This window comes from Calonectris borealis, chromosome 17 (genome assembly GCF_964195595.1).
Source record: "Calonectris borealis chromosome 17, bCalBor7.hap1.2, whole genome shotgun sequence".
Taxonomy (NCBI): Eukaryota; Metazoa; Chordata; class Aves; order Procellariiformes; family Procellariidae; genus Calonectris; species Calonectris borealis.
This window is the reverse complement of record NC_134328.1, coordinates 11,353,145-11,369,944: the sequence shown is the minus strand read 5'-3', so window position 1 is coordinate 11,369,944 and position 16,800 is coordinate 11,353,145. Positions and strand designations below refer to the sequence as shown.

At 45.9% G+C, this 16,800-nt stretch overlaps 1 protein-coding gene across 1 annotated transcript; it reads right to left on the bottom strand.

The window, feature by feature from the left end:
• Window positions 1-5,007: 5,007 nt before the first annotated feature.
• TFAP2C (transcription factor AP-2 gamma) lies at window positions 5,008-13,862 on the bottom strand. Its single transcript, XM_075166095.1, has 7 exons — window positions 13,631-13,862; window positions 11,628-12,104; window positions 11,276-11,327; window positions 9,466-9,688; window positions 8,683-8,801; window positions 7,117-7,258; window positions 5,008-5,407 (listed from the first exon to the last, which is right to left on the bottom strand). Exons 1-7 carry the CDS (start codon window positions 13,676-13,678, stop codon window positions 5,122-5,124), a joined length of 1,347 nt encoding a protein of 448 aa, XP_075022196.1. The 5' UTR covers window positions 13,679-13,862; the 3' UTR covers window positions 5,008-5,121.
• Window positions 13,863-16,800: the final 2,938 nt, after the last annotated feature.

Sequence of the window (16,800 nt, the reverse complement as noted above, 5' to 3'; positions counted from 1 at the left end):
AAATATAAGGTCTAAAGCTCACCTAAAAGATTACTTCTGTTACTTTGTTCATTGTAGATCTCTGAACTTTCTGCTATATTAATAAAGAGGTGTTTTCGAGTTTCGTGGCAGAGAGAGCAAACGTCTGTATGATTACATGTTTTTAATTTTAAATTATGGGTAAAACTGCAAATCAAATGGAATATTCAGAGAATGTGTTATGGAATAGTAGTAGCCTGTGCGCAAGGCCTTCAAAAGAACCAGTTAAAAAGGGCTGTTTAGCCAAAAGAGAGGAAAAATGGAATATTTGTGGCCAGCGCTTACACAACAATGGCTCATGGAAACCAGCCGGAACATCCTCGTAAGACATGCAAGAACATCCAATGAATACAAAATGGCATCTGAAACTGGGAGAAAGCTTACTTATATAACGCTATGAAAGTGAAAATGAAAGGAGAAGGCAGCAAATGATACAGGACAGGATTTAACGATTTGTTAAAAATATGGTTCCAGCGTAGGCCCCGTGTAATTTTGACAGAGATGGTCATCCATGCAGCAACGTGGATAATGTGACGTTAGGCAATAGGCAGCAGCAAAATCCAGGCACCATAGAAATGTTATGACAAACCACAACTGGTTTGGATAACACACAGATTTTGCAAAGACATGGTGTATCTGGCTGCGGCCAGGCTTTGGGAACAAATTCTTATTTGCATGGTTGCGTATGCATTTCCTGCGGCTCACCACCGGGCCTTGGGTCACAATCCCAAGGGACCCCAGAGCGCTTGGTAAAACTGGCTCCAGGTTCCCCGTACAAAAACCTGCAAACATCAATGAACAGAAACGTTATACTTTGAAGATTTCTTTTAGTGAGAAGGAAGCATCTTTGTCCCTAACCCCATAATGTTCTTTTAGTGAAGTAACAGTTTTGGGACAAAATGTTAACAGCACCCTATTTAAAAAAAAAAAAAAAACAAACAAACAAAAAAAACCCATCAAGCTGTTATTTCAGAACATGTCCCAAAAGGCAGCCCAAGCCCACTGCCAGGACCGAAGCTGCACACCATTAGGCCAAAATAACTACAAGGATGTACACAAACATTGCACGTGGGAAAAAATACAGAAGAAAGGGCTGCAACAAATAAGCACAGCAGGCTATCGCAGCAAGTTAGACCCATTTCAAGATGCATTGCTGGGTTTATTCATATTGCAAAAGGCTGAGGGAGCAGAGGAACAGACAGCAGTAGGGCTGCAGCCAAAAGAAACAGGGTGAGATGAACCATTTGTAAATAACAGTGAAACAAGTGACGGGTAAAGCAAAAACTGAGAGTCAAAAATGAAGTTAACTGAAATCAGTTACTAAATTAAGACAGAAGTTCATTCTTTTTCCTTGTTTTCCTATATATTACTAGTTTTGCATCATTATTTCTCTCTAAAGCTGTGAACAAAAAATTCTTTTTAAACTGAAAACAACACTGCCGTGAAGTCAGATGATATCGTGAGCTGGGGCTTTAAATAATCATCAGGTTTGCAATTAATAATCTGTAACAATCAGGTTGCCTGTCAGGTGATAGGGTTGCAAAGGCCATGCCCTCAGCTGCTGCAGGTGGAAGGAAGCAGCATTGCTGCCTGCCGCGGCTCCAGCACTGCCTGGGAAGACCCTAACACCCTCTGATGCCCAGTTGCTGCTGATGGCCAAGCGAGAGATGGTTGAAATATTTTCTTTTTCCACAAGCCATTTTTATACTGAGTGACATGAATTCAACTATTTTATGGGTGTGTAACAAATAACAGTTTTGCAGAAGGGCAATACTTAAAATGGTCCATTTCAACTTCAGGATATTTACTTTTAAATCCTAACAGTTTAAAGTCATTTTAAACCCATTATTTTTCTGGGAGAAGGGCAAGAGACAAGATTGGACAGTCATTTGAATATCCCATTTTCAAAGAAAATGAAAAGTGGAACTTCAGAGGAGTCTTACATTACAACTTTTTCGTTCAGCCAGCCTGGGAATAGCCTATGTAAAAGCAGTAAAAAGCATGAAATTTTGAGGATCAGGAAAAAGCAAATACCTTCCTGTGTGTTCAGATAACTCTGTGCTTTCTAGATTTTCCAAGAAGTTACTAACCTATTAATGTTTTCCTTGAGATTAATAATTTCGGATGACAGACATGTTCAGGTCAGAGTTTAACTGTTCTCTTCAGTGAATGGAGCAGAAGACATTGTTCTTGTGTCATATTACTGGCACAGCTTATAAGGTAGTTGAGCCTCAAAATAATGTACCATCTAAAACATACAGTAGAGGAAAAGCATTAAGGTAATGGAAACTCAACATTTCTAATGTTCCAAACATATAAATAGAACCCGAGTCAGTACATTAGACAATTGACTGGCTTTGCTTGAATGCACGCAGGAATAAATGGAAACATCCTTATTTCCTATCCCAAGGGGCAATTATTTCAGAGCCTGGTTTTGTGCATTAATAAAAAGCAAGATTCCATTGTCTGGTAGCTAAAATATCTTACTATATATGCTGTATAAGCAGTTCAGCAGCAGAAGCAGAAAAAAAACTCAGAACTCTCGCAACACATCCTTTAAATGAGCTCTTACCATACCTAGCATGTTTCTGTGTGTATAATCAATAAAAATGTTATCAGAATGGTATATTGTTTGTGTATTTTAGAAGTCCTGTTAGTCATCACGTGTCCTGGCTGCGCTTGTGTCTACAGATGGTCCAAAATGCTTATTTCTCAAATGCTACAATGAGTCTAACAAATGCAAAGACTGGAATTTCACACCTCTTTAGGAGAGAAGGGGACTGGACGGCAACTCAAAAAACAGCTTTCTCCCAGCTCACCACTGATACGTTCATTCATTTCTTTGAGCTTCCCTTTCCTTTCTTCTCCCTGCACACCTTCAGTAGTTTGCCTTTACCCTTTAGAGGAAAAATAATGACAACATAAAAAGAACTTATAAATGAAGTATTCAGAAATTGTACATATTGCCTCTTCACATCTGTGAAAGAAACACACTGCCATGATGTGAACCAAATTCTTGCTCGCAGTTATGTCTAGTGTCATCATTCATAACGTTTGCCCTAGCCACATGCCTGACGGATTGATCAGGTGTTGAAATGCCAAGGACAGAATAAAGCCCAGGTTCACGTCGTTCCTGGTTTAGAAAGCACCGAAAAAGTGGGTTTTTTTTTCAGGAAGGTTTGTTTGGTTATTTTGCATCCGAAACATTGAATGCCACTGAAAGCCTCAGATTCTGCCTCACCGCTACCGCAGAGTACTTTGGGGGCTTTCTGCAAAACGTTGTAAACTTCCTCAAATCAGTAAAATTGGGCTGAAACCAGATGGGAGACCTATCAAATTTCACACGCCAGGATTTTGCAAATATTTGTCATTAGAGACAGATTATTCTAATAAAGTCAGATTCACTAGAAGACAAAGCTGGTAGGATTGATTTTTATTCAGAGGAAGTCTTGGAGTTTGTGTTTAAGCTGCCTACTTAAATAGGCAGTTAGCATGATAATGACATCTTAGGAAGAAAAAAAAAGATTCTTGGAGATACATAACATGTTTAATTGAAACCATTAGTTTTACTGGCAAACAGCTTCATATTTCTGTTCTGTTAATCCGAACAAAGTGCTGCAATTATGACTCAATACATAATGTCCTCTAGTGCTACTCGCCCCACATTCCCGAAGTATAGAAAGAAAACAAAACTGTTTTCAGTTAACAAAACATTCCATGCTTCTATCCAGAATACTTTTATTATATGGTTATCATATACATCAGAATTATATTGGGAACATTTACAAATATGTAAAGATAGTTCAGAACCTCCATTATTCACATACACACTAACTCACACACTCATTTTGCATGTCTAGTCAGTTATCAGGTGAATGATGCACAAAATTATTGCTTTGTGAACATACACCTCAGATTAGATTTAATCTTCAGTGGCAAGAATTGAGATATTTTAAAAAAACAAGTCTTAAATACCCTGTATAACATACCTGTGCATAAACCTAAAGATATGTTTAGCTTACCCATTACCTTTGAAATACTTACCAAAATTAAAATTTGAAACCCATTTATAAAAAAAAAAGTATTAAAAAGTTCACCATTATTTACAAATCCGATTAAATTACACATAAATAAATATTTACATTCAACACACTGCTTCCCTTAATACACATAAAGCCTCCCTGGAAATATTTTTTGGCCTTAATAGGCAAAAAAAAAAGTTTTTAAAAAAAGTTATGTGCCTATTCTTTCAAGTTTCCCCCCAATTTAAAAACAAGACAATATAAATATGTGAATAAAGCTGCAATATCCTTAGACGGAGAAAGTGAATTTTCTAAAAGCATTTTCATTTTGAACTATTCCTTGTTAAAAAAATATCAAGATAATATCCACTGCAGCCAACATTACTGCAGTTTTTAAAAGCCTCAATATTTCCATAAAAATAAGCATGTCAAATGCCATCAGATAACTTTTAAGTCTAGCAGGATTTTAGTACTCTCCTATGATAATCTGAAAATAAAGGAAAAAACCCAACAAAATAAAACAAAACAAAAAAAACAACCCACAGAATAATCTTACTATTTTTGGGTGTTTATAAAAAATTTTAATGTACATAAATCTATATACCATTGTTTAATACTGCTTTATTGTTATTGTTGCATTTAGAGAGAATAAAACCCTGAAATTGTATCAGATTACAAATAGGCTTCCATCTAAAATCTGTATCTTAAAAACTATACACGAAGCTGGTCACCACTAGATACTTAGATGTGGAAAAGAAATCTAAATATATCTCTTTGTATATTTCCATCAAAAACCTTTATAGCACCACTTTTACAGCAAAGGATTTCAATACACTTGTACCAAGTACTTATCTTCTGGCAATTGCTTCCACAGATAAGGGATACTGCAGCTTTTAGAAAGACTTGTCTCATGGATCCAGGGGGAGTGAAGATCCTGAATAAGATGATTTTTTTTCCTTTTTTCCCCTCCTTTCTTAAAAAAACAAAACAAAACAAAAAAACCAAATCTCTATGTTCCCCCCGGCAAGAAGATCCCAGTCTGTGTTTAGGAGGAAGAGTTTAAAGTCTGGTTTCTCCCCTTTTACTTCCTGTGCTTATCCATTTTATCAATGGTTTTGTTGGTTTCTGCAGGGCTCTGGTCGCCAGCGTTCATGTATGTTTTGTCTGCTATTTTTAATGCTTCATTTAGGTAGTTCTGGACGGATGTCATGGCAGCGCAGATGGCAGCACTCCCAAAGCCATGTGTGATCAGGCTAAAATGAGTCAAACAGCCCTGGATGCCAGGGTCCAAGATGGGACTAGGTCTCGTGTTTCCAAGAGGAGTTCTGTCCTGAGTGAGGAGGTCTGTGAATTCCTTACAAATCTGCCTGCAAGACACAAAGTGATCACACTTTACACCATGGTGGGAATTTATGCAAAAGCAAACAAATAAATAAAAATAACAGAGGAAGTCCGTATCAAATATTTGGCAGTTATGTGGAAATTAGAGTTTTCAGAAATTCATTACTCCATCAGCAGCATTGTCTAAAATTAAAGCCTATTTATTAGCACCAGTTTCTGACAAACCTTCTCTTATATCTATGTCACAAAAACACATACACACTCTGCAAAATAATCTCTCCACCTCTGGTGTCTGGCTGGCTCTGCATCATTTGCTCTAGATTCTGAGGGGAGAGTGGGAATTTAGGGCTAGTTTCTATGAGAACTTCCACAGCTGCAGTTAAGTGATTTAGAAAGACTAAAGCAACTGAATGGGACATTCAATTTATTTGTGCATATTATATGTATATGCCCTCTTTTATAATAAGAGACCTAGGCCCTGATCCTGCAAACACTAACACATATGCCTGGCAAAACATGAATGGTTAATAACGCTCAAGCATATGTTGTTTGCTGCTTGTGAATCTGTCCCTTGATGGGATTTCACAGGAGCTGAGCAATCTTAACAGAATCATCACTTTATCAGAATTTCTCAATCACAAAGATCTTCCAAAAAATGATTGTTATTAATGCTAATAACAATACTGACAATACTGAAGAGCAGGAGTAGTGCTCAGTAAAAAGCATAATGTTTAAGCTATAGGAAAGAGAGAGACTATATTTCTAAGAGATATTTTTGTAAAAAGTCTCTTTTTCAGGGAAAGATGTATTAATTAACAGGAGGAGTGTGTTTTGCGTGCCTGATCTGAGCCCAAGGTCAGGGCAACTCTTCTCAGCAGTTTAAGCAGGCTTTTCTCAGATCCTCTGCAGAGCCAGGGTGCCTTCAAAAGCAAGGAATTGCACCAACCCCAAACGAGAAAACATCTCAGACCAGAACGGATCATGAACGGAAAGCTTTGTTAAACCTCAGCCTGGGAAGGCTGAGGGGCGGAAGGGGACAGCGAGCACTCCAGCCACCAGTTTAACATAAGTGTAACTCAACACAGGTATTTCCTACCAGAGACCTGTTCAGTACGTGGTTTATTTACAGGTACAAGTGTCTGTAGAATAGCCATAACAAAGCTTCTCTCCTTTACCCTTCCTTCCCTGTTCATCAAGCTTTCCAATAGGAATTTAGTTAAGTACAGGGACTTTTCACATCTACCAAAGGCTGGCTTTCACTGAACTATAAAAATCTTTAACTCTCCTTGGAGATGCCTCTCTGGGCTGCATGTACGCAGAGGTGGGTGAACCATCTGCTCCCAGTCCCAACCCTGGTTCACATTCCTGGGCCACACCTGCCCTCCAGGTCCTCAACCCTGTCATATCTAGGGACATCTTTTTCTTAGAGACACATCTGTCCTGATACAGGACTTTTTCTGAAGTTTTTACTACATCAAAAGAAAAAAGAACAGAACTGGTCCAAACTGCCTTAGAGTTATCATACAGGGTTGTTGTTGTTGTTGTTGTTATTATTATTATTATTATTATTAGTTTAGACTAAAATAACTGCTGCCATAGTTGAATTCAAACCAAAACCAAATAAAAACAATTGCTTCATCTCACCGATTAAAATTACACATGAAAACGTACCAGACTGTCCACAGTCACAGAGAAGGGAAAAACAAAAAAAAAAAAATCCAAGCCCAAAACTTACTTTGCAGCAAGAAGCATATTCTTCCTGTTTGCCATTTCATTGCGGCCCATGTGTGGTCTAGTTAAATATTCGGCCACTGCTTTCGAAGGAAACTCTGTCTCACAAACGTAACCAAAGTCACGAGCAAGATGTACAGCTTCACCTGGCATGGGTAAAAGGGAACGCTTATTAGACGTAGTTACATCTATTTATCATAAGGAGATCAGGGAAATTAAGCAAAGTACTGTGAATTTTTGAAGTGTATTCCTATTTTAGAAAGGGACACTGCTATTTTACCACCATACCACTCATTACCATTTTCTAATTAATAGTTCAGTGTTTCTTTGTAAGTTTGCATCAAGGAAAAAAAAAACCTACATGGTCACTGCTACAAAAAAATAATTCTCTTGTCTTTATCCTGGAAAGAAAAACTCCTATCTCTATCCAGATTAACTGTGCAGCAAAGACTAGAATTCAGTCTAGGTCAAATTGTCCACTGATATTTTAAAAACCTGGCAACTAAATTCCACTTACATAATAAAGGGTTTGTCAGTTTAGTATATTTTCTAAATACTTTCTAATAAGCATTTTCATATAGAAAACAAAATTGTAAGGTGTATAACTAGGCCACTTCTTTTCGTTAAGGCATTTGATCAGGCTTAAAAAAATTGATTGGCATGATCAGTGCGTTACCTGTAATGTACATGTGTGCATGTACGCACATCTTAAATCCAACTTCCAAAGAAAGGTTTTAAATGGAAGTTGCTATATTATTTGAGCTGATGTAGAAGTGAAATAGCAGCAATTGTATTGTTACGATCATTTTTCACTTTTCAATTGCTGCTTCTATTCCTATTAAATTGTACCACTACCGGGAGCTGCTTTAAACAGAAACACAAAACATAACCACACACATACACATATATACACCCTCCAAGTCAGCTTAACTGATAGAGGGTCCACATAACATGTTACAGATTAAAGGGGCTCCAGTTTCCTATCAGGAAGTCAAAAGCTATAAATCTCACTTTATATGCTTGTTTATTAGAAAAGCTTCTGAGGATACCGCTGAGGTAGGGCCAGGCATTGGAGTCAGCTGCCCCGGACTTTTTAAGTTTCCCAATAGGGAACCAAACCCACTAATGTGATGAGTTTCACCCTTTTTGCCTTCCCTGCCTGTCCCTGCACACGCCCTTACAAAACCCGAAACAACCCAGCCCCCTCAAGAAACACAGCCTGGACAAACATGCATTTTGAACAGCTTGGCATGTAGGAGTTACTGCATCCCTGCTAGCATCCTTGCGATGCAGCCGTGAGGAAGAGGAATATTAGCTGGGTTTGTGCAGGCAGGGCTCTGAGGCCAAGGGTTTAGAGACCAGATTTGAAGGGAGGAGAAGGGGAGAGGAGCCCCCCAAAGGCAACACAGCTGTTAGTTGCTGCAGTGTTCCCATCATGCTCACTTTAAAATAAACAAAAAACTCTCTATTACGTTCATTGACTTTCTAGCCTTTCCATGCTTTGTCTAGAGGATAAAAGCTGTACACAGGGCGGAAAAAAGTTTATTTTTAAGACACGTTCAAGACTGACCTTCCACCAAAGATGTCAATAGTGTCACATTTGCAGCTTTCCTTCTACCGGCGGGAAGATTCAAGCCAATTTTATCCAGTTTTTCCCTTAATGATCTGCCACCATTTTTAGATTTGGCTCTGTAATTAAAGAGGAAAAAAATGGCCTTATTTATCTTCAGGAAACACTTCTTTTTAAAGATGAGAAATTCCAGTTACTGACATTCAATAGGGTTCTACCGGGGGGAAGATAAAGAACAGGCTCTTTTCAAGTGACCTACTTTTTAAATGCTCTACTACAAACCAGCCAGGATGAAACACAGCAGAGGTCAAAATCAAAATGTTTCAAACTGCACCATCGAAACCAACAGCTGTGGAACGATCACAAGCTGAATTAAGTGTATGCAAAAAAGGACATATAAAGTGTCCTTGTAATGATTAATCAAGACCACGAGATCTAATCCAAAAATCATTCCATGGGGAAACAGATTGTCACAGGAATAAGAAAGCACCATGAGCCGTTTTTGAGACAAAAATCCAACTTTAAACAGAGAATGAGAATTGCTGTCAGAGCTGTTAATAGCACTTCTCGAGAAATAGCAAAAGTGCAAAGAAGTTTTATTTCCAAAGCCTATTAGGATTCAGTGTTGTTGGGCTTCTTAAAAATTAGAAATTTGCTAAAAGACTTTCTTAGCTCCCCGTTGTGCTAATCTGGCTGCTCACACACACATAAGCACAGGAAAAAAAAGAAAACTCACAAACAATAGACACGATGGGGATGGTTGTAAGGGGAGTCGCAGCCTACCTTCTGAGCACTCCTCCTAGCAAAGAGGCATTGAGACACTCGGGGGGCGAGAGCCGTCTCTGCACCTCTGCTACTGTCACTTTGTATTTCGACGTGGAGCTCAGGAGGGAAAGTCTCCCCGGAACAGAACAAAATACTTCATTGGGGTTTATGACCACTCCAATTAATCCATCCTTTTGGCAGGGGAGACTCAGAGCACTGTTTTTCGTTAAGGAAATGGGACCTGCGGGAGGAGGACACAAAGCAGGTATTTTATAAAAGGAAAAATAAATAGGAAGTGACAAGTGAGTTTCCTTTCTACAAAAAAAAGACCAGGAGACGGGACTTCGTTTTGCCTTAAATGCTCACACCATTGACCCCCGTCCCCGGCATCTTTCTGCAGCACGGGGCTCGGCTGCAACCGAAAGGTCCCCACAACTATTCCTCGGTAGCTGTATTCTGCCACACTAAATTTCAAAGAGCTGCCGAACGCAACTAAGAATGCTTTTTAAAAAACGCACAAAGAATACAATCTCTGAAGAAACATACTGCAAGTTAGCAAATCCATACTTATAAAAAGCCCGATACAGCTACAGGCTCCAAATTAGCATCCTCTAGCTACCACCAAAAACTTTCTGAGCCGGGGCAGGGAGAAGCCTCCCAGCTCCTGCTGGGGTTCATCTTCCACCTCGCACACGCGGATTTAAGAAACCGCCTTTGGAATTTAATCCCAACAAATTCATAACAGACAGTACGACAGAGAGAGGGATGCAGCCCAGAAGAGAACTGAAAGTAAAACACTGCTCGTTAATGGCTTCAGCCTTTAGGTGAATAGGGACAACAAAGGCTTTGCAAGGAGCAAAGCACAGACCCAGCTTTTCCATCCCCTTGCCAATCCACCCAGTTAACCCCCAGTGGTGTGCTGCTGGCTCACAGCACCGATCGGAAAGGGTTAAAGAGCCGAGGTCGGCCCCGCTCCCCGGAGGGGGAAAGATTTTTCAGTGGTGCATCTGACAGCGAAATTATTCTCCCATGAGCTAAACGCAGCAATCAGCGCTCTGACAAACACTTCTGCTTTTCCTCAGTTAGGTATTTGTTTGAAGTCTTCAGAGGAAACTTCCACTGATTTTTTTTTAAGCACAAATTTGTTTAAAAACAAAAGCAGGGGAAAAAAAATCCTAAATTACTGTAAATTGAGTCAATACGTCTTTCTCCTTCTTTAAAACCTCGGCTACAAAACCATTTCGATTAAGATAAAGCCGAGCAGGCTTATGCCAGTGAACTCATTCCCTTCTCAAGTCTTTTAAAGAAGTTGAACGGGGGGGGGCGGGAACCAAACCACAAACAAAAAACAACCAAACCCCCAAACTGTCTTCGAGTGCTAGCAACAACAAAAAACAAACAAACAAACAAAAAACCCCAACAACAACAACAAAGCCCCGTGTCACTTTACACACACGTATTCCAGGGCAGCTTTAAATTCGGTCCAAGATCCTGGTTTCGATTAAAGCCACACGCAAGAGCCGGGACCCGTCCATGCGGGGACGGCCACGGTCCCCCGGAGCCCTCTCACCACCCGGGCTCGCCGCCGGACCGGGGCAGCCCCGGGGTTCGTCCCTGCGGCACACGGGGACGGGCAGCCCCCGCCGCCACCTTCCCTCGGATGGCGTTAGAAAAATCCAGCGACGGAGAGAGTGTAATAAAATCCCCGTCGCCCTCCCGATCCGAAAGGATCTGTCTTTTAAAAGATAATAAGGCGTCAATTCACCGGTGCGTCATTAAACTTTAACTATTGACAAGGGAAAGTAAACTGCAGTGCCACCTTACTGACCTTTTCTAATGACTGTCTGGTCATGCATTAATAAGTGTTGGTCTTCCACATTCTGGAAAGAGAGAGGGGAGAAAGTTTCGCACCTCGAAAAGCTGAGAGGGAACGAGCCGCCCCCCACCCCCGCCCCGCGCGTCCCCATTTTAAGGGCAGAAAGGGAGAAAAGGCGGGTTTCGCTCCAAGGACGGGGATGGGGCAGGTAAAGCTGGGATGCGCAGAAGGGGACGGTGCCCGGCTCCGCAGCGGAGCGCTCGGGTATCTCTGCCAGCCGGGGAGCGCCCGTCCTGCCCGCCCCCCACCATGCGCGGGGCGGCCCGAGGGGGCGGTGGGGGTCTCGGGGGGGGGGGCCAGTTACCTGCACCTCCTCCATCTGGTGGGCCATGTCGTGCAGGCCCAGGTTATCGGCCAGTGCGGAGGCATCCAGCCCGTGCCCGTGGGGCAGGAGGAGCTCGGAGCGTCGGTACGTTTCCCTGCGGCCGCCGGCGGAGCCGCTCTCCAGCGCCGAGAGGTGGGGGACGAGACCGGGGCGGCCGTGGGGGGCGAGGCCGGCCGGGTCCTGGCTCTGCCGGTTGGGCCAGGCGCTCTGCTGCTGGCTGGGGGGCGGCGGCGGTGGCTGGTGGAGCGGGTTGATGGAGAAGGGGTCCCCGAGGTGGGAGTAGGGGTCGCTGGACTGGGAGTAAGGCAGCGGCTGGTACGGGGGGGGGAAGTAGGGGGGCTGGAAGTCGGAGGCGCCCGAGTGGGAGAGCGGCGGAGCCGGGCTGTACAGGTGCTGGCTGACGGCCGAGAGGTGGGGGAGCCGCGGGTTCCCGTTGCTGCTCCCATCGTGCCGGTCCTGGAAAGCACAGAAGGGTGGGGGAGAAGGGAGGCGGCCGTCAACGAGGGGCTGTCGGGCAGCGGCGGCAGCCCAGACTCGGGGGGACACGCCGGGCAGCGGCCGCTCGGGGCTGCGGGCGGTGGCACTTGCTGGCGCTGGGGAAGAGGAGAGGAGAGAGCCGCCCCGCTCCTGCCCAGGGAGTCTAAGTCTTCTCTTTTTAAGGCACTTCGCGTAAGAAATCAGCCCCACTCCCAGGGAAGAGATTACAAACAAGTTTTCACTGCTCTCCTCATGGCGACTACAACAGACTAACCCTCACGCTTGTGCAAGTCATTGGAAGAATCATTAAAATAAGAAAAATTCAAACCAGCGACGCAGCCCGGTTTCCGCCGCGCTGCCCCGGCTGGGGAGGAGACTCCGAGGCCAGGGGCTGCGGACTCACTGCCCTTGGTGAGAAGGGCCCTGGGCAGAGCAGGCCGGAGGCCCCCGGCACCCCGTCCCTCCCACCCTCCCGAAGCCCCGGGAGCCGTCCGGGACGCGCAGCTCTCGCCCGACGGCTGCTGGCGCGGCAGGGAAGGACGGCGTTTCTCCCTCCAGCCGTCCCATCTCTGCTTCTCCCCTGATTTCAAGTCTCAGCAGTCAAAGCTTAAATGTCTACATTGAGCTGATCCATGGATTTAGCAGCTTCTGCCTTCACGGTCATTAAAATAACAGGGCTAGTTAATAAGAGGTGAATGGGGTCCCAATGGAGCGTGAAGCGGGGACTGCAGCTAATCTGTAGGAGCCAAGCAGGCGGACCGCGACCAATGGAGCCGGGAGGGGGGGAAGGCGGGGGACACAGCCGCTTTCGGAGAGATCAAAACCCGGGAGCAGCTCACGGGGGTGGGAGACGCTCCCACGGAGGAGGGGAACGTGGGAAGGAAGGTCCGCTCGGGGCGGGCGGCCGAGCGCTGCCCGACTCATCCCCGCAGCAGCTGCTACCTGCCGGCCGGCTCCGCCGCATCCCGGCCCGCTCCCACCCGGAGCGGGGCCGGCGCCTCTCGGCGCCTCGCAGCCCGGACCGGTCCGACAGGCTGGGGCACTCGGCACCGCGCTCCGCCGGCGGGGCTGGGGCTGCCCGCTTCTGCCTTGGGCCCCGGCTGTTGCTTCTCCTGCCCGCTCCGCGGGAGGACACCCCGCTCCCCTAAGGCGCTGCTCCACGGGGCGGGTGGGGGACGCGGGATGCGGGCTCGTTTCTCCCAGCCGGGGCTTTCACCCGCGTTTTATTCAAGAGTTCAAAAGACTCGGGGAAAAAAAACTAAGAAAAAAAAAAAATCGTACCTCCAAAGAGAAGGGAAAAGAAAAGGAAAAAAAAAAAGGCAAAAAAGCAAACCGGGGGTCTTCAGGAAGGGACAAATCCCGCCCGGCGGGGAGGCAGGAGAGCCGGGCGCCGGCTGGAAGCGAGCGGGGAGGGAGGGCAGCGCGGCTTGGGGGGCGGCGGAGCTCCGCGCTGCCCCACGCCGGACCCCCCTTCCCCACTCCCGACCCCTCCCCGCGCTTCTCACCTCGCAGTCCTCTTCATACTTGACATTATCTGCTAGTTTCCACAACATGGCGTCCAGCGTCCAAACCAGGTGTGTGGTGCCGAAAATAGACGAGAGCTCAGGCCCCCCCCCACGGGCGGTAAATCCACGTCGGCGCTGGGAAGAGGAGCTGCCCCCCGGACGGAGCTCAGTTGGCAGGCATGAAAGCAGATGACGGACTAAACCTCCGCGCTAATGGTCACTCGGGTTTTTTTCCCTGCCCAGACGCCCTTAATGGCAATAGGATTATCATAACTCCTCCCCAGGGATGGCTTGGGAGCCGCGGCCGCCAGCCACTCAGGAGGGAGCGCGCAGCCCCAAGCCACTCCTTCCGCGCTGCGCTCCGCGCCCGCGGAGGGGTGGGGAGGCAGCGCAGAGCCGGACCCCCCCCTCCAGTGCCCCCGGAGCGCTCAGGGCGCGGGGGGGCAGTCCTGGCCCGCGGGGAAGGGGTCATGCGTGGACATCCCCCCCGCACCCACACTTCAACGAGGCTGCCCCAAAAAGCCCCCCACGTGTTGGATTTTTTTTGGGGGGGGGGAGACAGCAGTGTGGGGTGTTCCCCCTCCCCCCACGCGTGGAAGGACTTGGCTAAAATCCGCGCGGAGAGACGCAGCGCCGATGCCCCCACACTCGGCGGGTCCGGCGGCTTCTGGGCGAAATAAATTCGGAAAAATTCCTCGTTGCAAAAGCGAGAAAGTCCGAGCGCCTGCCTGAGCTCAATTTGCATAATTGTCAAGAGTTTGAATTACTGATTACAACTTGTAAGCTACCAATGTTTAAGGTATAATTTACTTAATTATCCGACAAGATTATTGCAGTTGTGTTGAATCCCTGGTAGGTAAAGCAGCACTGATTCAGCGTCCCCGATTCGGGGCTGTGTGAATTGTGTCACTGATTCCGCGCATCACTATTATTTTTATTTTTTTAACGAAAATCCCGCCTGTCTAATCTTTTCGCGCAAACTTGGGGCTGGGGAAGCAGGTGGGAGGTGAGACAGGCATTTTCGGACGCCGTGAGCACACTTTCATCTAAGCTTAGAAAATACTTCCCTGCCAAATTGCTACCTTTCTGCAGCCATTTGATCTATGCAGTTATGTGTGTCAGACAAAATGAACATCGTTTTCAAAAGCAACGACTTCTCCCCGTGTTTTAAGGTGCATCCGGATCACTGCTCATTTACATGAGAGGAGCAAGTGTTTGTTTATTGTGGCAGGGACAAAAGATGACCCTGGACAGTGCTGGCTGCGGAGATCTCGGCGATCTCAGTGCCCGGGGACGAGCCGCCCCAGAGCTGTTATTAAAGGCCCGAGATAGACCCACGTCTCGAGATTTAAACCGGTTCACACTTCCCTCGCTTTTTTGACTAAGGATCAGGGAAGAAAAATAACAATAATAATAATAATAATAATTAAAAAAACCAACAACATCAAACACCAAAAAATATTCCATCCGACTAAATGAATGATCTAAAAATAAAACCGAGGAGGACGGGGGTGCTGGAAGTAACTGTTGGAGGCGTTATCTGCCTTATCTAGCACGCAGGTGTTGATTTGCAGCAGTTGCATTAAGCCCATCATCAGCAGGGACTCCGCATTATCATTTTTGGTGGAGTCTCTATTTATTTTTTTTAAACGACGGTGTTTTTCTTCCAGGGATGTTTCTTTGAAATGCAGTTCGCCACGATTATTAGCGAGTGTGCTTGCGCTGCTCCTGGCGTCATTAAGACTAGGAATCTAAATAATAAAAGACAGGGGGAGCTTAAAGTTCATTTGTATTAAAGGGACAAGATGGATTTAGGAAGAAACGAAGAAGGGAACCGTCGAGCTTCCCAGGTTTGGGTTCAGCTCTTTTTCCCTCAAAAGAGACCCTGCATTGTAGCAACGTTGATCATTTTTATCATAACCTCAGAAGCCAGATTTTCTTTCTGCTCGGAAATGTCACACTGAGAGGCGACCATGATTTTCTCATTCTTTAGAATTGTCAAGGTCTGACACCTTCGTTTTGTTTCTTTTGGTGGCCAAAATCGCTAAGATGAATTCAGTTTATTATTTGTTGTGTATATAAAAATAATATTTATAAATAGAGGCGTGGAAGAGGATGAGGGATTTAATAGAAATTACCTAAACCAGGTGACCAAAATAAGCACTTGGCTTCCTAGAAAACAAACAGAGAAAGCAGAGAAGAGGCTAAATACGGGGAAGTTTGAGACAAACTTTCCCGTACATCCACTTGCTCCTTGGTCTCTGCCGGCAGCACCGGCGCTGCCAGGGACGGGCACAGGGCTCTGGGCTCCGCGGGGAGCGAACAGCCGGGCAGGGCAGGGCAAGGGCAGGCGCTGCCCGCCGCCTCCCGCGGTGTGCCTGCCCCAGGGGGGCTCCCTCCGCGCCCCGGGACCGAGCGAGGCTCCTGCCCCGGGTGCTTCTGTCGAGGGATGCTCTGATTGAATAGACGGCATCTGGGCAGCTCAGCGGCTCGGGCCTTTTCGGGGGGGGGGATGGGGGGCAATAACGCTTTTTTGAGACCCCCCCCCTCCGAAGCGTGTCTTTCCGCAATCCTCTACGTTTATACGCAAACCGACAGAGAAGCGGGCCGCGGCCGGGGGCCACCTGCAAAGCACACGGGCGGCAGCGCCCGTCCGCCGCCCGGCTGTGCCCTCCCACGCCCGGTGAAACTCTCCCTTTCCAGGGAACTCCCGGGCACAGGAAAGGCGCAGGCAGCCAGGGCTGCTGCAAGGACACGGAACCTCCCTGGACACTCCTCTGGAGACACGGGTCAGAGCTGTGCAGGAACCGAGGAGCAGACAGGGAGGTGGCTCCTGACAGGTGGCAGCTTTATTTACTTATTAAAAAAAAAAAAAAAAATTGGTGCCCTTACTTTGCGGACTTCCCTTATTTCCAAGGAGAAATGGTTTCTTGCTTTCTGGGGGCTTAGTTCCCCCGCGCACCTCTCTTTTTACGAGGATGCAGTTTTCCATGGGGGACCATAAAGCACCCCCAGGTGTGAACACGCTCTCGGGAGGGAAGCCAGAACCCACTGTTGAGCCTCTGTCACATTCAGTAGTTTTCCTATTTGGCAACAATTAAAAGAGAGCGTGGGGATGCTAATTAGTTACATTCCCTCTTCCTCTAAAAATTATTTAAACACACACATAT

Excerpts from the sequence above, each read along its gene's own strand:
- TFAP2C (XM_075166095.1), bottom strand. The coding sequence starts at position 13,678 with ATGTTGTGGAAACTAGCAGATAATGTCAAGTATGAAGAGGACTGCGAG. Across the intron at positions 12,105-13,630 it reads AGTATGAAGAGGACTGCGAG|GACCGGCACGATGGGAGCAG; the intron begins GTGAGAAGCGCG and ends TGTGCTTTCCAG. Across the intron at positions 7,259-8,682 it reads ATTGACATCTTTGGTGGAAG|GTGAAGCTGTACATCTTGCT; the intron begins GTCAGTCTTGAA and ends TACCCATGCCAG.